General features: G+C 43.9%; 1 protein-coding gene across 3 annotated transcripts in view; it reads right to left on the bottom strand.

Annotated features, from left to right (window-relative positions):
- The window catches only part of Mgrn1 (mahogunin ring finger 1), a 47,325-nt gene extending 25,148 nt beyond the window's left edge, over positions 1-22,177 (bottom strand). The window contains exons 1-2 of one of the 3 annotated variants that reach the window (XM_013141874.3): positions 21,902-22,177; positions 1,215-1,333 (exon numbers count right to left, since the gene is read on the bottom strand). In XM_013141874.3, coding sequence (XP_012997328.1) covers positions 1,215-1,333; positions 21,902-21,992 — 210 coding nt within the window. In that variant the 5' untranslated portion in view covers positions 21,993-22,177. The remainder of the gene's footprint in view (positions 1-1,214; positions 1,334-21,901) is intronic. The other 2 variants (XM_003477726.5, XM_003477725.5) reach the window with 2 other exon arrangements.
- Positions 22,178-22,713: the final 536 nt, after the last annotated feature.

Raw genomic sequence — 22,713 nt, 5'->3', positions numbered from 1 at the left:
AGAAGCAGTGGTCCCAGATCCCTGAAGATAGGCATGCTTGGGCTCTGGTCTCTACATGAGGGACAATGCTGGGCACTGGGCATGGGATTTGTAATACTCTCATTTCCACTGAAATGGTCATGAGGCAGCAGAGGGAGCAGGACTAGTGCCATCCCAAGTGATTTGATTCCTAAGTCACTATCCCCAACTGCATGAAAAACCCTTGGCAACTCAGCCAGGCCAGAGAGATCCCTAAGGGAGTGGCCAAGGCTGGGTCTCAAGCTTTGTTCCTAGTGGTAGGACAAGCTTTCGCTGCTGCCTGTGGTGAAGAACAGATCCATACCCCAACACCTCACCCACAGGGGACTGTGCCCTCACCTCCAGCTCTGCCTTCAAGCCCGCTTGGAGAGCCCTGCTTACCTTCGGATTCACAGCCTACCAGGGACCTGGCACAGGCTACTCTAGCACCACTGACTTCCTCCTAGAGGCTCCTCCCTTCTACCACAGTTCAGCTCAGCCACAACCTTACCACCTAATTCAGTGTTTTCCTCTTTATGGTCTGCAACACACACAGACAAACATGGACAGGGACAAAGTCTGACTTCTGTTGCCAGCCCCTAAACAGTCCTAGGCACACAGTGTATGTGGAAAAAACAGATACCTATTCTTTTTTTTTTTTTTTTAGTCTTTTTGAGACAGAGTCTCTCTATGCAGTTCAGGCTGGCCTTGAGTTCACTTTGTAGCCTAGGATGGTCTCCAAAGGATCCTCCTGACTCAGCCTCCCGAGTGCTGGGATTACAGGCATGAGCCACTGCACCCAGCTCAGATAGCTATTCTTGCAGTTCTCTAGCAAATGGTGAAAAGTATCTGCCAGCCATTTCCATTTTCCCAGGGGTCATATCTCATACCTGCTATTTTATAGGAGGTAGATATTCTTTTTGCTTTTTAAAGCAAGTAATCTAAGAGGCCTAGAATCAATATGTGACTTTCTGTAGCCTGGAGGCACCAGTTCATGAATGGCTGCTCTGTCTCTCAATGACCCGTCCCAGCTGTCTGACCTCTTACTGACAGTACTAGGACATACTCCAACTCACGTGCCCATGTCCAGCTTTGCTCAGTTGCAGTCCTGCCAAAAGCTCTGCCCTTTTTAGAGTAACTCAGTCCCTGTGTAACTCTATAACTGGACATGGGTGCCCCCAATCCCGAAGTCATTAGCCAGCTCCATGGAGACCCACCTGGACAGGGCGGCTGCCTAGGAAGTTCAGATCCATATTCTCTCCAAAGAGGTATCCTTCAGGATGGGGGGTGTCGAATTTCTCACCTCCCATGAAAAAGTGGGAAGCAAAGTAGTTTCCTGTTCAAGAAAGGAAACAACAAATTATGAGGCTTACCACAGCCCAGGAAAACATGTGATGGCCGACAAACCAGCCCCTAAAGAAGGCTGAGAGAAATTAGCATGGTCTGGGCCTGTGGGTTGTCTCCCCGACTCTGCTCTAGCCATCTTGGCTTCAGCCCTAGGCTTTGCACACTACCCTAGGGTTTCTCAACACCCTGGCCTCTCCTGCTCACAGACTCATCCAGTTCTCAATTCCAGTAGCATCTCTTTCAGTGGTTAGCTGGGTTCTGTCTTGGAAGATATACCCAAGTCCTACCACCATATCTATGACTTCATTTGGATATATGGGTTTGATTTTACATTTTTCTCACTGCTGACAATTGAACCCAGAGCTTCACATTTCATAATTCACACAGCAAGCACTTTTTCACTGGGCTATACTCCCAGTTTTTTCTTAAATTATTTGAGACAGTGTCTTGCTAAGTCACCAAGTTGCCCAGGCTGAACTCAAACTTAACAATCCTCCTGCCTCAGTGTCTCAGAATGCTAGGATCACAGGTGTGCATCACCACACCCGGCTAGAAACAGAGTCTTTGTAGATGTGATCAAGCCAAGAGGAGGTCCTGTTTCCAAGGGGAGAGTGACCATCTAGGTCCATGCTGCTGGGCAACTGAAGCAGGATGAAGTCTGGGAATGGACCACTGGATACAGCTGTATCACGTTGACCTCTCACTAGAATAGCCCTGAAACCCTAGAATTATCCTTTTAATTTGCATGTACTATTATTCTTAGTCACTTTCCTCATTGTTGAGAACCAATATCCGATGCTCATAATTTAGAGGAGGAAAGGGGTTTACTTTGGCTCATAGCTTTCAGTTGGCTGGTTCCAAAGCATGGTAGAAGGGCCTGGACAGAGGAAACTTATCTCGAGGCATCCAGGAAGCAGAGAGCAGAGGGCAAAGCCCAAAGGGAGATATAGTACACCCTTCCAGGCCTCACCCCGGGGGGACCTGCCTCTGGACCAGGCCTCTCCCTCCTCATAGCAAATCGGCTATAGCAACCGTATGATCCAATCATTTTGAAAAGCCTGACCTTTCAGTGCATGATGTTTTAGGGGTTCTTTTGCAGCCAACCTGTCAATCTCACTTGGAGCTCAAGACCTGTATACCTGCTGTTTCTTCTGCTTATAAAGTTCTTCTCCACAGGCTCTACCTTAATTTGCAACCTCACATCCCTTCCCAGTAAGACATTTTCTGACCTTTTAAATCTGTGATTTCTTCCCTCAACCTGATTGCTGAGCAACCTCCCCCACCCTGGCCTGTTTTCTTTTTCTCCACAGCACTTTCAGTCAAAAGAACACACCCCGAGACTACAAAGTCTCAGTGCAGTTTGAAGCTTCCATCACTTCAGAGGAACAAATGCTACAAACTAAACACTGTGGGTTAAGTAGTAATGGGTATTACTGCAAACATGTTCCAATAAAATTTTTTAAAAATTAAAAAAAAAGAAACCCATTAGTCTGTTTAATTGATATGCATTTAAAGTAACAGGTAAGCCAGGTATGGTCGCACACACCTATAATCCCAGTACTAAGGAAACTGAGGCAAGACAATCACAAGTTTCAGCCTGGCATGAATAACTTGGCAAGATCCTGTTTCAAAATTAAAAATAAATAACAGGCGTAGCAGCACAGCGCCTGCCTATCAGGTTCGAGGTTGTAAGTTTGATCCCGGGGTACTAAATAAATAAATAAACAACAAAGAGCTGGGGAATGTAGTTTAGTGGTAGAACATCTCTAGGTTCCATTCCTAGCACCACACACACTCCAAAAGGTAGTAGGTGATTATTACTTACTTTTGTTTTACTTATGTTTTATAAAAGCTTTCTACAGCAGGCATGAGATGATCAAAATATATGAATTTTTAAAAATGTTTAAAAAGCTTTATCACATGAAAACACATATTGCCATTAATCTCCCTCAAAATGCTCTCTCCCTCTCGTTTCAAAAACACTTATCCTGGGCTGGGGGTTTAGCTGAGTGGCATAAGCACCTGCCTTGCAAGCAGGCGGTCGTGAGTTCGATCCCCGGTACTGATAAAAATGAAAAAGACAAAAAAAAAACCACTTATCCTAAGGATGGAGATGTAGCGCAGTGGTGTACTGCCTGCCTGGCAAGCACAAGACCAAGTTCATTTCCTGGTACCAATAAAATTTATTCTGCTGGACATGGTGACACAGTTATGACCCCAGCACTCAGAAGGCTGAGACAGGAAAATTGCTGCAAGTTCAAAGCTTGGACTATACATTGAGTTTAAGGACTACATAGCAAGATCCTATCTCAGAAAGAAAAAAGAAAAGAAGAAAAGAAAAAATCACACACATTCCATCATCCTGGCCATCTTCTGAACCAGTTCTGAAAGTTCTCTTTTGTCTGTTATGCTGTCATGGCTGCCTCAATGTCCCAAATGGACTCCAAACATTACGGCAATTTCTACTTAACACATTACAGTATGTCTTCATCTACCTTCCTCACCACATCTAGTACTGCGCGGCGTCTTTCCCCAAAGTCACAATGACTATTAAAGGTAAGCGTTTTTAATCAATTCAGGACATCACAGGAGTCGTGATAGTGCAATAAAGACATTCATGAAAGAAGACTTCCAGAGCTGCTTCAAAAACAGGTATGAAGGGGCTGGAGGTTTAGCTCAGCGGCATAAGCGCCTGCCTTGCAAGCAGGCAGTCGTGAGTTCGATCCCTGGTACCGATAAAAAGGAAAAAGACAAAAAAAAAAACAGGTATGAAGTTGGGCATCATGGCCCTCCCTGTGATCCCACAGCATTTGAGAGACTGAGGCAGAAAGATCACCAGAAGTTCAAGTCCAGCCTGGGATACATAACAAAACCCTGCTTCAAAATATTAAAAAAAAAAAAAAAAGTAGCAAGAATGACTGAACAAGTATGTTTCAAGTGATGGGGAATGAGGCAGGGGTTAATAGCAATGTATCTTTTATTGTAATGATTTTCTTTGGAGCATAGTCTCACTATGTAGTTTAGGTTGGCCTTGAACTCACTACTCACTATGCAGCCCAGGTTGGTGTCCAACTTGTAGGGATCCTCTTGCCTCTGCCTCTCAAATGCTGGGTTTACAGTGGAGCCACCACAGGACTTGGCAAATTTTAAAATTTAAACCCACACCATATTTTTGATCAGCCTTGTAATATGGCTTATCCAACAAATTATTATTAAAAAATGTAATACATGGGCTGTTGGTCTGGGAGGCTGAGGAAGGAAGATCACAAGTTCAAGTCCAGCCTAAGACTATATGTCAAAATTAAAACAATTTAAAAAGGGCTAGCTATGTACCTCCGAGGGAAAGCTCTGAGTTCAACCCTCAATACTGAGAGATTAAAAGGACCTGACACCATGTTTTACAATGACAGAATGGGGATGGCTGAACAACTCAATACACTGAAACCCACCAAACTATATTCTTTACAGAGATGAACTGAATGGGCCAAGTGTGGTGGTGCACACTTGTAATCCTAGCACTCGAGATGCTGAGACATGAGGACTGCCTAGAGTTTGAGACTAGCCTGGGCAAGCCCAGCCTGAACTACATAGTGAGACCCTGTCTCAAAAAACAAACAAAAAAATGAATTAGGGTGGGCATGTTGGCACACACCTGGAATCCCAAAACTCAGATGCTGAGGACAGTTGCAAGTTCGAGGCCAGCCTGAACCACAAAGTGAGTTCAAAGCTAGAATAAACTGCATAGCAAAACCCCATCTCAAAAAGATCAAAATAAATAAACTGTATGTAAATACTGTACTATCTCAATAAAACTGTTAAGAACAGGATGAATTTGATCAAATTAGCTGATAAATTACCCTCCACTCAACCACAGTACATCCCTAGCCCTCTTCTTATTTTGAGACATGGTCTCCTTAAATCACTAAATTGCCCAGATGGGCTTGAATTTATTATCATCTGCCTCAGCATCCCAGAATGCTGGGATTACAGGCACGTACCCCCTGCCCAGCTTCAATATTGGTTGTACTAGATTTTTTTTTTAATTTTAAAGAGGATAAAACAGAATAAAACCAATCAAAACAAATCAGTGTAAGGGATATAGGACTTTAAAACATCATGAAATTAACAATAGTTACCATAATACCTTTTGATGTCTTCAAGATAGCTGCAGATAACTTTGGACATAGTAAAAATCAAACAGAACAGAACAGAATAGAAACAATAAAAACAAAACAATAAATGCAATAAAGGATTTCAAACAAGCCAATAGTAATCCAAAATTGCTGCAACAATATATCTTGCTATCCTTGAAAAAGCTTCTCCTGCCATCAGATTTAACATAATCAAAACAAAAGAGAATAAAACCCAACAAAAACAATGGAAATGATGTAAGATCTCAACAGAAAAGCGTAAGAAGTCAACAATGGCTGAAACCCTCAGAAGGAGATCCCTCCCTAGAGGCCACGTTGGGTACTGCTAAACTCTGAACCCATGATCAGACCACTGGCCCTAGACCTGCAATGTTAGTGAAACAGCAAAGCACACAGGCATCCAATTGCATTTCACCCCCACAGCTATCATCACAGCCGGTGTTTCTCTGGGTAAGCTGGTCAGCTATGGGGGCTGCGGGCTAGTACTTCTTATTTGCCAGCCTGCACCCAGAAGGGGCTGGAATATGGCCGTTCCCAGTCTGGCAGCAGCCCACACATGGTGCTGGTTCCTAGACTGGGCTTGTTTGCTGGTGCAGTCACTGTTCTCTCTCCTCACAGTCTGCAAATGGCTTATAGGTCTTTATATGAATTTTTGGCATGTAACATGGAATTAGATGCTATCTTTATTATCAAAATCTTGTTTTCATTTACTTATTTATGGAATCAAAGTTTCTCAGATTAAAAAAATAGATGGTGAGCTGATGATTAGAATTGATGTTGATGCAGAATTAATGCTGAAATGCACATCATTCTAGCAAGAGGTCATACTTGATTGTCAGAATTAGCATTACCTGGGGAAAGTAGCCAATTCACTTCAGAGACACATTTTATGCTTGTTATTTGTTTTGTTATTAATAAAAACATTTGTGTAGCGTGATCAATTGATAATCTGTGACATTCATTCAAACCACAAGATAAATTTTCACTAGAGCACATGGTGATGAATTTTTTAAAATTTTTATTACAAGTTAAGTACATATTTTGGGGTTATAGATACACACAATGTGATTCACAAAAGATTTTCAAGTGTAAAAGCATAGAACCAAGTCAAACAATCACTGATAGGGAAATGGATGCTGACAGGGACAAAGCCAGCAGTGAAGCAGGCCTCAGCAAATCCCTATGGAGCTGAGTAGGACAGGGGACTGTGCAGCTGTCAGTATGGATGAGGAAGAGGAAAAGATGCCATGGAACCCTCCACACATGTGTACAGGAAAAAACACGAAAAGGAGACAACCACCAGATCTCCTACGAGTTAGGAGGAAGGACGTGGCACGAAGACATATGTTAGGATGTAAGGAGAGCGGCTGTCTTTCTTTTTCCTCAAGAAAAAAGGTAAAACAAGCAAAGTATAGCAATGCAAACCTATAATCCCAGCTACCAGTAGGCTGAGGATCGTAGGTTCAAGGTTACCCGGGACAACCCTGGCTCAAAAACAAAGTTTAAAAAAGGACTGGGGAGGTAGATGGGAAGATGGCAGATCCATACGTAGCAAGGTAAAGAACCTCTCTGAGAGAAACAGCTCAGATGCTAGAATTTAATATCATGGAGAAAACCAGATGAAAGGAGAGGGATTTTCATGACTCAGGAAGAAACCAAGGAAAAAGAAAAAGAAAAGAAAAGAAAAACATGGGCGGAAGATTGGAGCCAGATGCGCTCTCACCAGATTCGGTCCCACGGTATGCTAGGCACTGCTGGAGACCGACAACTCACAGTCATGCTAAGGTCGGGGGTTGGCAAACCCAAGGACCTCAGTGGGAGGACATGTCAGTGGAGAATGGAGCCAGCATGGAGATCTGCACTGGTCCGCAGTGAGTGCTCAGAATTTGGTCCTCCCATGGGAGAGGGTGACTGGCTTGGCGACATTTTGGAATTGGGCAGGACGGGCCTAAACCCAGTACCATAACGGCTTCAGTTGGCCACTTCTGGCACAGAACAGATTGGTGGAAACTGTTTGGACTGGGTTTCACCCCTGTGCGGGATCCCATAGCCAGGGACCAAGTTGTCCCTGAAGCTGTTCCGAACCAGTTCCATCCACACGGCACACACTAACATGGTGAAGACCCCAGTGGTTGACTGGCGTGGAGGGGAGGGGCCAGCCTGCTCTGCCTCTGCTTGTATCTCAGTGATCAACAGCATACTGGAGAGGGCAGCAATCCCTAGCCAGCATGCTTCAGAGTAATAGTAACCAATACAGAAGGGGCCTGGGACCTCCACTATACACTTGTCTGTAAAAAACCAGACACATGACAAGAGAAAGAAACAAAACTCCAGCTGCCAACCCAAATAATATGGGTCCAGGAGAGGTAAACACAGAAGAGATGAGGGTAGCGAATCTGCAGTGTCGGAAGCAGCATCAGCTGACATAAAGAAATATCTTTGTGACATTACAGAAGAACTCAAAACAGAAATACTAATACAAGTAAAGCAAAACATAAGAAGATTAATGAAAGAAATGCTAAGCACCTCTCAAGAAGACACAGATGGAAGAATGGAGGAGCACAGAAAAATGAGGGAAACTTTGATGAAGAATATAAAAAAAATCTAGAATACATGAAACAGATTCAAAGAGATTACCAGGAAATTAAGAATTCCATTGAAAGCTGGCAAAATTGCTGGAAAGAAACTAAAAAAAGGTGGGGCAAAGATGGTGGATAGATAACAGCTGGCTATAGAGGCTCCCTGAGAGAGTCAACTTAGAATTCAACATAATACAGCATGGGGAGCCCCAAACAGAAGGAGATGAATTCTCTCATCTCAGGAAGAAACTAAGGTGAGAAGAACCAATCAAACATATAGTCCCGGTCCTATTACTGGAACAGCTAAAGGATCAGTGGAGCCAGTCCACAAAAAGGGGGACTCTGGCAGATGACATTCTGGGACCAAGCAGCACTGGCAAGTACAAGGGGCAGCAGTGACTTCACTCAGTTGTTCCCTTCCCAAATGGGCCTGGTGGAGTGAGCTAGGCCTGGGTCATGTGACCTGGCTGAGACCCAATAGGTTACCTGAAATCAATTCCCTTCAGCGGCAGCACACACTAACTCAGTGAAGCCTCAGAAGTTTGACTGACCCGGAGGAGAGGCCGCACACAGTAATACAGTGCAGGCCTCAGCAGCTTGACTGATCCAGAGGGGAGGGGCCAGTATAAGCTGCCCCTGTTTGCAACTCACTAGCACACTGCAGGAGGAAGGGTCACCTAGCCATCCTGCTTCAGAAGAATTGTAACCAACAAAGAAAGAAACTGGGGCCTCCTGGAAGAAACAAAAAAGATGGAAGAGGAATCAACAACAAAAGTCCCCAGGTCCCAACCCTGAGAATACTGACCCAGGACAGGTAAATACAAAGGAGAATGGGAACAGCAAACATGCAATATCAGACATGGCACCAGTGGACATAAAGAGATATCTTCAGGACCTCATAGACAAGTTCAAAAGTGAAATACTTTGCCAAGTAAAGCAAGATATAAGATTAATAAAAGAGATGCTAAGCACCCCTCAAGCAGACACAGACTGAGAAGGGAGGAACTCAAACAAAGGAGAGAACCATTTGATGAAGAATATAAAGAAAATATAGAATACATGAAGCAGATTCTAAGAGATTACCAGGAAATTAAAAACTCTATGGAAAGATGGCAAATCTGCTTGAAAGAAACTAAGGATACATTATCCAAACTGGAGGACAGTCTTGCAATGTGGGATTATGAAAGGAAAAACTTTTGAAAAATAACAAGGAAATAAGCAGTAACAATACAAAGGCTAGAAGATGACAAAAGGATCTATAACTTGAGAATAAAGAATGTGAATGAAGAAGCAGGGGTACAAACAAAGGAACTACAAAGGCTTTCACAGAAATAATTAAGGAAAACTTCCCAAACATAGGAAAAGGAAATGATATTCTGATGTAAAAGGTGTGCAGAACTCCAGCCACCTTCAACCAAAACAGAGCTATACCCAGGCATATAATAATCAAGATGCCAGAAATTCAATATAAGAACAGAATATTTAAAGCTGTTAGAGACAAGAAACAGATAACCTATAAAGGAAGACTCATCAAAATAACGGCAGACTTCTCGACACAAACCATCAAGTCAAGAAGAGCCTGGAGCGAAATATTCCAAGCCCTGAAAGAAAATAACCTCCAATCCAGAGTGATATACCCTGATAAACTGTCTCTAGAAATTAATGGAGAAACAGGATGTTTCCAAGACAAAGAAGAACTTGGGAAATTCACAAGCACCAATCCAATTCTACAGAGAGTACTGCAGGGCATTCTAGAGAGAGAGAAAAGTACTAGGATTCCAGGAACAGTGGCAGAGAGACCTCAATGAATGGAACAGAAAACAGAATAAAGAAAAGCAGACAACTGATGGCAAAAAAAGAGCATTAACAGAAATAAGGCAGAGAAGGTTGGTTATAATATAGATGGCGTTGATACACTAAATTTAAAAAAAAAGAACACACGTGGAGTAGATCAGTAGGTAGGGTCCACTATTTATAGGATATATAATTAACACGAAAAAGAGTACATGGACTGAAAATCAAATACGAGAAAACAATGCTCTATGTGACAGAGAACCCGAGAGTAACAGGGGCAATTAGACCAGTATTTGTGGACAGGCTGGAAAGACAGGCTTTAATAGGTAAAGGAATACAATTAGAGATCAAGTCCAGGAGAGAGAAAGTTCAGAACCACTTAGGTAAATAGCAGGTTGCCCCCTCCCCCCAATTTAAAACCAAGGGTCTTGGTCAACACAAAAATGCAGTGTACCCTGGGGAAGTGAAAGGGGAGGGATAGTCTTAAAAAAGATGGCAGAAGATATTGTTATAGTGTATCAGGATTTAAAACCCATATTACTCGCACCACTCTGCTTAGATAGATTTTAATCTGTCCCAGTTTGTCTGCTTGCATTAGATTTGAGGGCATAGACAGCTATCCCAAAAACATCAGGATATAACACAGTAATCATCTTTAATTTCCTATTATCCTAATCTGGAGCCCTATATGACTTATACTGTTTTATCATGATTGATCTTAGTTAAACCTGGTTTGTTTGATTGCAGTTTGGTTTCAACAGATTTTATTCAAAACTGATATGACTGATAGTATCAAGTCTGAGAGTATAGGCAACTACACTGAAGATGACAAGACTCTATGATACACATTCTGGTTTGATAACTACCTGCTTTTGAAGTTTTATACTACACACAAAGTTGTGTTTTTATTAATCCTGTTATGTACTGATATATTCAATTATACTATGTCTAATGATATAGCCAATTCTATTGAAGATAACAAGAGACAACACAGGAACTATGGTAGAACTCCTGTACAACAGTCTTTTTCATTTCATGTTTATAGGAATACGTTTTGTATTTTCTTGCTTTGTTTTGTTTCTCCCTCTAATATAGAAAGGATAGAAATACATGTTAAGACTCATGCATGTGTAGAATCTACAAACAGTTTATGAGAACTGATCTTATGACACATGATAAAATGAACAGATACTTTGAAGAAAAAGAGACATTAAAGTACCCAGTGCTGATTTTGGAGTGTCATAATGTGAAACCCAGCAATCGTATTATTCTTTGTTCAGAGTGGTATTAGACTGCTTGGATTTGTTCAATCTCAACATAATTGAAGATATGGATAACTACATGTATGTTTAAGTATGTAAGATTGATAACCATATTCTAAGTTTTTGTTGGATAGTTGAATAGAACTGGTTGCAGTCTCACTGTTTGAATCCCCACTTTATACGCTCCACTTTAGTATCATGAATAACTATTTGTAAGAGGACAATCTGTAATCATCAACTAGTGATTTCCTATTGTTTATTTTTTTCTTTAAAAGTATGTATTATTTCTACCTGTTTTCTGTTTTGTTTAGTCTTTCTTTAAATTTAAAAAAAAAAAGAAAGAAAGAAACTACAGTACCCAGTGCTGATCCTGGAGTGTCATGATGTGAAATCCAGCAATACTACTATTCTTTGTTCAGAATGACTTTAGCCTGCTTTAGTTTGTTTAATCCCAACATAAATGAAGATATGGATAACTGCACATAGGTTTAAGTGTATAGGATTGACATCCATATTACTAAGTTTTTGTTGGATAGTTGAACAAAACTGTTTGCAGTCTCGCTGTTTGAATTCCCACTTTATATTTTCCACTTTTGTATCTTGAACAACTATTTGTAAAAAGACAGTATGTAAACATTAACTAGTGATTTCTTACTGTTTATTTTTTCTTTGAACATACGTATTATTTCTACCCATTTTGTTTTGTTTAGTCTTTCTTTAAATAAAATTAAAAAAAAAAAAAAAAAAGAGCCACATCCAAAGGCCCTTCCCATCAGAACAAATGAAAGTTTTTCTGTGGCCACATTTAAAGGGGCCCATGTTGGCCTAAAAATTCTAGTTATGTGTGCTACAATCTCGGAAGGTAGACCTCGAACATTACAGTTAGAACAAATGCCTGCAATCTCCCCTTGCTTACTGTCAGTAACTAAAGGCCATTTGACCTCAGGTGGCTCCTCTCGCTCCAAGAGATCCAGCCTCTGTCCAACTTACACATGTCCAGGTGGCAACAAGGAAGCGAATGGCTAGAGATAAAGCCCAAGGACTTTTTTCCACAGAAGAGAAGAGAACAAGCAAAGTAAAGCACAGATCAATTTGGAGACAACTAAATAAAAACATACAAAGGGTTCCATAGTGGATGCAAGTAAACCAGTTGGGAATCTCAGACAAGGGCAGACAGAGGGGTGAAAAGTGTTAAATGGGGCCTCAGTGTTCTCCCTACAATCATCTGTACCTTCTGACTCTCAACTATACCTTCAACTTTTAAAAATCCAGTTTATCAGAGACCAAAGTTTGTGACCCACCCACCAGGTCAGAGGTTCCTGGCCTAGATCTTTGAGGCAAGTTGGGACCCAAACCCACCAAGCCTTGGAACTCCCCAATAGCTACAGTGGGGGCTCAGACCTCCAGCACAAAGGCCATGTTCGCCAGAAGGCCTTGCCTCTTCATTCCCTCTGTGCTATGAAGGATCCACACACAGGTAGTCCTTGTCTTCTGTTGACCATGGCACTGGAATGAAGGCACTAGTCTCTGTGAGGCTCGAGAGCCACCTGTCCCAGGAATACAGGATCCATGTGGCTGCCACACATAGAGGGAGGTTCCAGACAGCCCAGCCCTCTCTTCAGATTCCAGGCACCCTTTGCCCCAACAGTGAATATCCCTGTACCTGTTCTAAATGTCTACTCTGTAGTGCCCTGTATCCACCCCCTGCCCATTTACTGGGGTCTAGGAGCCTTCCTCTTCCCTTGCCCAGCAGGCTACCTGCTGCCTTGGGACTATGTGTGAGGCCATTTGCTCACTCACTATCACACCTTCTCATCCCAGCTCTGAATTCACACTATCTCTGCTTTTCCTCATATACTTGATGTCTACATGCCATTTGTCCTCCCCCTAAGACTGGGTATCACTTAACAGCTGATCACTGTCCTATATCCCAAAGACACCACACTGGCCCCCATACATGAAGAGCTCCATGCACACTCACCAAATGAGAGAAGGTGTTGATACTGTAACTGTTCTTTGACAGTTGAGAAAACTAAGGCACAAGTAACCCACTGAGGTCACACAGCCAGAAAAATGTAATGTCCTCATGACCTCTGCATGTTCAACCATGTCAAGTAATGTCTTCATTGACCTCTGCATGTTCAACCATGTCAAGGCAGATACAGGGGCAGCTGTGGCCAATGCGACACTTCTAAAGTTATCCAATGAGCACTCCAAGTCAGACACAGGAGGGCAGTGGAGGTACCATATGCTGCTATCAACCATCTGTCCTCCAACTGACAAAACAAAATAGAAGAGCAACTCTAGAAGGTTGCATGGGGCACAGTCCCAGGGCTGGGGAACACCAACTACACATAACCGCAGGAGGCATTTGGTCTGGAGGCTGTATAGGCAGAAGCACAACCAATAACCATCTGGGGTCACACAGGAAATACAGAACATTTTTCCAGAAAACTCTGTGAAAAACAAAAGCCCCACTGTGGGAGGCCAAGGCCTCACCCTGCTGGCTCCTGTGAATGGACAGAATCCCACCCAAAAGGAGCCTGGGAAACTACAGGCCTCCAGGATTTCAGTCAGGGAGGCTGGGGCTGCAACCACAGAATAAGCTCCTGGCCCAGGAAGGACCAAATTCATGTCTCAGAGCTCCAAAGTACTCATCACTGCACAGCCAGGCCAGTTACTCCTATGGTAGAAAATTCAAGCCCCACAGAGAATATGAAACTTATTTTCAATTTTTATGGCATCTTTATGGCAGAGTGTACTGAAAGGAGAATAGCCCCCAAAACAGAAGGAGAAGAATACAAACACCCCACAACACCCCAAAGACTGCTGTCACCCTAGGAGATGGGCCCAGTCTAGGATAAAAGATCCATTGATGGCTGGCAGACTTCACTCTTGATGTGCCAAGCACTCTCACCTCCAAGTCTCTGATTTCTATAAGGCAGAGCTATTGGAGAACTCAGAGGCATCCCAGGGAGCCAGGCATTGGAAAGCAATTGTCATCACAAAAGCCTACAGCTCAGCTGCGGCTGGACACAGGAATGTGATCCTGATTCAGGGTTCTCCAGTGCAGATTTAGAGCCAGGCCAAAGCCAAGACTCCAGGGGATTTGGAGTACAGTCCCTGTAGGTAGACTGGGGAGGGGGGTTGTCCATGACACTGAGGATAAGAGCTAGGGGTGCTCTTCCACTGAGCAGCATTCCCAGCTCTTTTTACTTTTATGTTTTATGAGACACAGTCCTGTTAAACTTCCTAGAGTGGCCTCAAACCTGAAATCCTCCTGCCTCAGCCTCCAAGAAGCTGGGATTACAGATAAGGAGACAATTCCAGGTGGTTTACCCTGAAGCAAGCAGTTCTTCCACACAGAGGCTCAGCCACCTAGAGTCAGCAAGGCCACAGAACCACCCCCTATCTGCTAGTCCCCAGAAAATGATGTACTAAGCTCCCCTCAGTGCTTCTCAGTCTTTGATTATCACAGATAAGAAAGAAAATTAGAAAGGGGAGAAATTTGCTTCCTGGAACAGGATTGCTGCCTTCTTTCTACTTGCTGAGTCCCCAGGATTACTAAAAGAAGGGCAGAGCATCCCTGCCCCACGCAGAGGGACGCTGGATACCAGCCTGCTTACAAATTCAAGAAATGAGGAGTTGTATCAACTTCGCTGGGTAAATAGACTGCCTGGCTCAGAAACTGCCCCAGTATCCATGGGGTACCATGGGGTATCCATGGGGTGGTAGACAAATAGAATGTGAGTTATTCATGCAGTGCACATTTACACAGCATAAAAGTAATGGAACAACAACAACAAAAGAAATGGAATGAACACACACACATGCACACACAGGTGCACACACACATGCATGTGCAGACACACGCACACACAAGATGGTGAGTGAAGCATCTGATTTCCTTCCTCCACTACTTTTTCTGGTAACTTGGTCCCAGTGTGACCTCAAAAGCCAGCGCAGACCAGCCGGCATTACTCTGCATGGTGGACACAGTCCTTCTTTAAGAGGTCTGCTGTGACGCCCTCACAGCTACTTTGGACCTTGGCCTGGGGAAGAAATGTCTGTCTGACAGAGCAAAGACAGTGCCCATTCAGGCTTCAGCTTCCACATCTGTATTGGGGAAACAGTGCCAGCTGCGCAGGCCAGTTGGGCACACAGAGCCCTGTACTGAACCCTTGCAGCTGTTGCCACTGAGGTGACCACTGATAAGAGCACTAGCTTTTCACAACTCACTGGCTGAATCTGTTTAGAACCAGTTCCCCAAGTTCCAATGCCCCCATAACTTTCCATGACAAACCCACAAGTCCCAGGCTTGCAGGGCTTAGAGGCAGAGCCAAAGAGGAAAAGCAGCAGCGTGAGCATCGTCAAGATCATACAGCAGTGAGGCACTGGCCCTGCCACCTTGTTTTCTCTACCCCACAGCAGGAAGGACACACCGAGAAAAAAAAAAAACCCTTTCAACATTGAAATGGCAACTTCCAGAGAGGCTGACTCAGACTGACCTCTTGTGGCTATCAGAACCCTCACACCCAGGACATGGAGGAAAGTGGGCAGACCCAGGACTGGGAGCCAACTTACTATGTGACCCTGGCTGAGTCACTCTCATCTCAGGGCCTCAGTGTTCTCATCTATAATTAAAGGCATGTGACAAGAATCATGTTCCCAAAGTTGTAAGCACTGTGTCATTACTTAAGTACATAATTGTATTTAATATTTTAATCAAAATCAACCCTTAAAAAATTATGAGAAGGGAACTTTATATCACTGTTAATCTAGGAAAACCAGTATTATCTACCAAAAGAAAGAACCTGTCTGTAATCCCAGCACTCATGAGGCTGAGGCAGGAGGATCATTGTGAGTTCAAGACCAGCCCCAAGCTACAAAGTAAGCTCAAGGCCAGTCTGAACAACATAGTGAGACCCTGTCTCAAAATCTCTAAAGACCAAAAAATAAATAAATAAATAAAAACCTAAGTAAGTAGTAGAGCCAGGCATAGTGGCAAACACTTATAATTTCAGCTACAGAGACTGAAGCACGAAGCTCCCAAGTTTGAGGTAAGTCTGGGCAACTTGATGAGTGAGACCCTGTCTCAAAAAGTAAAAGGACTCAGAGGTAGAGGAGCCCAGGGTTGGATCCTAGGGTGTGGGCTGCAGAAGTACTGATATTTATACCTTCTGAACAAACATTACTATTTACACACCATAAAAAGTATAATCAAGAAGTTAAAGATCCCAAAAAAGGGAGAGATATACCATGTTCATGGACACAAAGAGTTCCCACTGAAAGATGGCAATTTTCCCTAAAATGATCCATGCATTCAATGTAGTCCCTATTAGAATCAAACTTTCTTACAGAAATTGACAAGAATTTGTAAACTTTATACAAGCATCTAGTATACCCAAAACAATTCCAAAAAAGAAATAGAAAAAAATAGTTAGAAAACTTGTGTTAGCTGATGTCACAACTTATTGTCAAGCTTCAGTAAACAAGCCATATACTGTTAGCATAAAGGCAGACAAGCGTTTACCAATCTCAGGACTATGAACATTATGGGGCCAATAATTCTTTATTGTGGGAGGCAGGTCTGTGGCTTTTACCCATTTTATGCCAGCACCACACATATATACTACCTCAAGGCAAAACATGCTGTCAGGCCAGGGCTTTAACTCAGGGGCACAAGTGCCTGCCTGACAAGTGCAAGGTTGCGAGTTAGATCCCCAGTACCAAAAAACAGTGTCACCAAATGTGGCCAGATGCCACCATAGAAGGCAAAATCCTCTGAGTTGAAAAACACTGGCACAGACATATAGATCAAAGAGAACAGAGAGTGCAGAAATGCTACCCAAATGGTTAACTGATTTTTTGACAAAAATGCAAAAGCAATTCATTGGGAAAAGATCATTTTTATAATAAATAATATTAGAATAACTGGATTCCATATGCAAAAATAATAAACTTTTTTTTTCAGTACTGGCAATGGAACTCAGGACTTTGGACTGAGCTACATTCTCAGCTCTTTTTATTTTACAAAAATCCCCAGGCTAAGTTCGAATTTATGATTCTGCCTCAGCCACCTGAGTGCTAGGACTACTCCACTATGTGCAACCACACACTGTGAAAGCCATAGATTTTTTTTTTCTTTTGAGACATGGTCTCACTATGCAGCTCAGGCTGGCCTTAACCTCACTTTGTAGCCAGGGCTGGTCTTAAACTTGTAATGATTCTCCTGCCTCAGCCTCCCAAGGGCTGGGATTATAACATGTACCATAATGGCCAGCTAAAAGCCATAGTTTTGTTTTTTTTTTTTTTTAGAAAATTAATCCAAAAAAAGGGGCTGGGGATTTATATCAGTGGCATAAGCGCTTGCCTTGCAAGCACGCAGTCATGAGTTTGATTCTTGGTACCAAAAAAAAAAAAAAAAAAAAAATTAAATCTAAAAATCAATTAAATAAACAGATAGAGCTGGAGGTATAGTTCAGTGGCAGAGCATATGCTTTGTATGCACAAGGCCCTGAGTTCAATTCCCACTACCACCCTTAAAAAATAAACAGGTAAATTGACATTCACCAAAAGTGAAAACTGCTCTGCAAAACACAAGCTAGTCCTAAGAGAAAATATCTATATGGTTGATAAAAGAACTGTATAAAGAATACCTAAAGAACAATTCAATAAGAAAATTCAATGTTTACAAATTGAACAGGAGAGAACCAGGCATGGTGGCACACCTCTGTAATCCCAGCACTTGAGAAAACTGAGGCAGGAGGATTGCCACGAGTTCAAGATCAGCCTGGGCTATGTAGTGAGTTAAAGGGCAGTTAAAAGGATAGACAAGTACTGAAAAAGGTGTGTGGCAAGTGGGCCCCTTTTACACTGCTCGTGAAAATAAAAATAAAGTAGTACAATCACTTTGAAAAATAGTTTTGACGATCCTCAAAAGTTTAAACATAGGCCAGACATGGTGGCACATACCTGTAATCCCAGCTCTGGGAGGCCAGCCTGGGTACACAGTGAAACCCTGTCTCAAAATAAGGAGGTTAAGTAGGACCAGTAATACATCTCTGTAATCCTAGTGACACAGCAGGCAGGAGGACTGCAAGTTCCAGACTAGCCCAGGTAACTCTGCGAGTATCAAAATTTAAAATAAATTGAAAAAAGACCCAAAAGAGGTTGGGCATGGGCATGTTGCTCAGTAGTACAACACTCCTGATCCAATCTGCAGCATCACAAAAAAAGAGGGGGTTAAATAGGTATCTCAGGTATATAGCCAATCCACACAAAACTGTACATAAATGTTCACAGCATCATTATTCATAACAGTCAAAATGAATAATGAATAAATTAATGAACCACCTAAATGTTCATCAATTTATGAAAAGATAAATTGTATATATAGAAATATATACAGTATATATATTATATATATATATATATGATATGAAGAACTTCAAAAATATTATGCTAGGTCAAGCCTGACCCACACACACAACCTACATAATTGTATAATTCTATTTTTTTTTTTTGTCTTTTTCTCTTTTATCGGTACTGGGGATCGAACTCATGACCACACACCTGCAAGGCAGGCGCTTATGCCGCTGAGCTAAATCCCCAGCCCCTATAATCCTATTTATATGAAATGTTCAGAAAAAGCAAACTTTACAAGACAGAAAGCAGATCAGTGATGGGGTAAGGTGAGAAGATAGAGACTGACCACAACAGGCACCAAAAAATTCAAGGGGGAGAAATTTCTAAATTGATTACACCAGTGTTTATGCAATACTATCAATTTACTAAAAATTGAGTCATATGTTTACAATGAATGAGTTGTACAGTACACAAATTATATCCTGATAAAACTGTAAACAAGCAAGGTGTGGCAGCACATGCCTACAATCTCAGCTACTCAGGAGACTGAAGCAGGAGGACCACAAGTTTGAGGCCAACCTGGGTAACTTAGGGAGACCTTTTCTCAAAACTTAAAAAAATAAAGAAATAAAGTAAATGTTATTAAAAACTCATGCTGGCCGGGGATTTAGCTCAATGGCATAAGCACCTGCCTGGCAAGTGCGAGGTCATGAGTTCAATTCCCAGTACCGCAAAAAAAAAAAAAAAAAAACTCATGCTGGGGCTGGCGATTTACCTCAGTAGCATAAGTGCCTGCCCAGCAGGCACCATAACATGAGTTTGAGCCCCAATACAAAAAAAAAAAGCTCCCTAAAACCGAAAAACTACTTATGCCAAGCACTGTTGCAGTGCATTCTGAAAGTTCTATGAAGAAAACCAGTATTACAGGGATGTTTAAGAAAAGTACTAGCACCAGGCTGGGGATGTAACTCAATGGTAGTGAACCTAACATATTTAAGACCCCCGGATTCAATTCCCATAGCACTACAAACAAACAGCACCCTTGATACCTTCTCTTTGACATAATCAACAAAACAGAAACCTGAAAGGACATTTTCTCATAAAGCTGACTGGCCCATTGGGAGAATCCCCTCAAATCACCAACATCTCTGCAGACCCAGGTCCACACTCAGGGAAACACAATGAAGTACTAGTAGAGTGCCTTCTGTCTAAAATTGACCCTCCCTGACCCAGTGGTCTTCTGGGAAATCGGGAAGCACCACACACAGGAAGATCCTGAGATCTCATGCAAGGTGAGACGACCAGGGATGAATAATGACACTCATCACCCACACAGCTGGAATCCCAGCATTCAGGAGGCTAAGACAGGAGGACTGCCCTGAGTTTGGGGCCAGCCTTGGTTACAGTGAGTTCAAGGCCCTCCTAAATTATATAGCAAGTCTCAAAAAAAAAAAAAAAAAAAAGACATTACCCCAAAGAATTAGAACAGTAAGGGGAAAAAATACTAGCTAGAAAGGGCAGCCTTTGGACTGGGCAGGGCTAGACCATGCTATCTACCGCAGCACTATAACCTAGGTAGTCAATGAGTTTCACCTGCAGGGTCAGTGCCAATCAATTAGTGGGCAACTGGCTGGAGGGTTCAGTAATGAATTCTGAAACCAAGTGTAGCCTCAGTGGGAAAAAGCCTCAGGAGCAACTGCCAACGTCTACCCCAATAGAACGAGAAAGTGGAGCTATTAATGCCATGTGTTTGTTTTTTGTCCAATTGTCCAAGTGAAGTGACAATAAAAATGCTCAGCCAAGTAACAGAGATGGCTCAGTGAACTTTCTGATATGTTAAGCCACTGTGAACTGCTGTTTGGGTCACAGCCAGTTACCTGTTTTCCTTTTTAAGGAAATTACAGCACCTAGTATCTGCTGAAAATTTCTTACATGTCATGCATAGTTCATAATATACATATACTATCAATCCATTTCACAAATGAGGAAATTAAGTGGAGGAGGGGAGGGTTTAGGTACTTTGACTAAGGTCACTCAGCCAAAGACCAACAGGAAGAACACAAGTGGAGAGGTTAATAACAAATAACTTCTTTTCTGGTCTGAGGTTATCAGCCCTTAGAGACCCCGAAGCAGTGATGGTGAACCTTTTACAGCTTTCAATATACAAACAGCTTGCTGCAGCATGAGTGCCATAGGTCCATCACCATAGCTGTAGAGGAATGCCCAGGGGCCACAGCCTCACACCAGGCCAAGCTGCCCTATCTTGGTGCCTCCACATAAGCAGGCAATGGAAATCTCCCTGCACTGTAGGCAACAGTGCGCTCTGGTCAGCTGCCTAACCCTTTTCAACTGCCCTCAAACTGTGCCAGTTTCCCACCCTTGCATCCCTGTGTCCTCCTACCCCTTTTCCCCCTTTCAAAATCAACACAAAACACTTTCTCAAACTTGAGTGGACATCAGACTCAGCTGGGCCATGGATTTAAAATAGAGGATGCTAGGCGCCAGCAGGTCTGAAGCAGGGCTGGGAATGTTTCACAAACTGATGGAGCGGGGACCACAAGACAAGGAAACCAGGAGGGTATGGGGGGGGCATCTTTCTTCTCTGCTTTCTATTGCAAATGGCCCTGAGAAGATGTCCAGTGAGGAACTAAAGCTAAAAGTTTGGTCGGACCACACTCATCAAGGCACCAAACAATAGAAACAGGCTTCTCTGGGAGTAAAACAACTGATCCTAGCCCTAGCTGTGCCTCTATCCAGCTCTGAGACCTTAGAAAGTCACTTTTTTCTAGGGACGTAGGAACCTCAGCCAGACACCGACAGGTCTCCGCCAGCTCTTTTCCACCCTGGCCGAAAGTCCTGGTACTCTCAGCAAGGACCCCTGGCTCTACTCTCTCAATCACAATCATCTGCCGGGTTTGCGGGGGGGACACAGTTTCCTCACCCGCACACCCAGAAAGCCAACCCTGAGATGAGATCGAATACTAAAGTGCCCAGACTCTGAGCCAGGTATTCACACCACGCCTCCAAAGACAGCAAAACCCAGCCTCCGCCGTGATTCAATCTTCACAGCACACTTTATAAACACAAGCGATGCGCCAGGCCCCGCACTAAGCAACACGCCCAGACCAACAGAGGCCGCGCCACGCGACTCGCCCCAAGGTCAAGAGCCAGGAAGGAGCTGCTTCGGATTTGACTCTGGACAGTCCGTCCCGGGCCCAGAGCACGCATCAGGCTAGAGGACAAGGGCGGCAGAGGGCTTCCCGCGGATGCCCGGCAGGAAGGGTCCGCGGCCGCGCAGGGTGCCTCTATATCTCTTCTCATCACCCCTAACCCCCCGCTCCATCCCTAGTCCCGCGCCGCGCCTCCAGGCCCGCGTTCCAGCCGCGCCTGGCAGGAAGCTCACCGGACTTCGGAGGGTAGCGATAGGCGGAGTTCGCCTGGATGTCGATGTCCTCCACCCCCGCGATGCGGCGGCTCAGGATGGAGCCCATCATGAAGGCACCGGCGGGGACTTGGGTGGTGGCAGCCGTGAAGTCCTCACGCGGACATGGCCAAAACCAGGCCGCACGGACGCACGGACACACGGACACAGCGGTGCCTTGATCCAAGCCCCCACCCGGACTGGCCGGGTCAGACGCCGTGGCGCCCCGCCTTCCAGCCCGCAGCTCCCCGGGAAATGGAGTCCGCTCCGCCCGGCTGCTCTGCGACAGGGCGCTGGGAGCGCGCCTGCGCACTACGCCTCCCAGATTGCCCCTCGCGGAGAACGGTCAGCCTGGGACTACCAAGCGGCGCACGCGCGTGAAGGAAAGGTCTTGGCCATAAGCAGGAGGGGCTTCTCTCCCAGGCCAAGAGCGGTGCTGGTCCCGTAGAACCTCCGTCAGTTCGAGAGCTATTTATGCGTATACCCTTTTGGGGACCCAGCGCCTCCTGTTTACCCCATGTCTGAAACATCTCCCGGAGGCACCTTGCTTCTCCCCAGTTCCTAAGGTTCATCTGCCGCCCAGTCAGCAGAGGGCACACCTTTCCTGGTGCACAGAAGAAAACTAGAGTGGACCCCAAACCTCCTGAGGTAGTGTACACAGAGCACGCATGCACCAGAGTGAACCTTGGCCAAAACCCAGTGCATCGCTCCGGACCCACAATTGTCCAGACCATTACTCTCGGGATACAATTTTACAGCCCCTACCCCGCAAAGGCAGTAGACGTCTCCCCACT

This window comes from Cavia porcellus, unplaced genomic scaffold, assembly GCF_034190915.1.
Source record: "Cavia porcellus strain 051 isolate PalLab524CR breed Dunkin Hartley unplaced genomic scaffold, mCavPor4.1 scaffold_16, whole genome shotgun sequence".
Classification (NCBI taxonomy): Eukaryota; Metazoa; Chordata; class Mammalia; order Rodentia; family Caviidae; genus Cavia; species Cavia porcellus.
The sequence above is the reverse complement of the archived record's forward strand: the minus strand, read 5'-3'. Positions and strand labels throughout refer to the sequence as shown.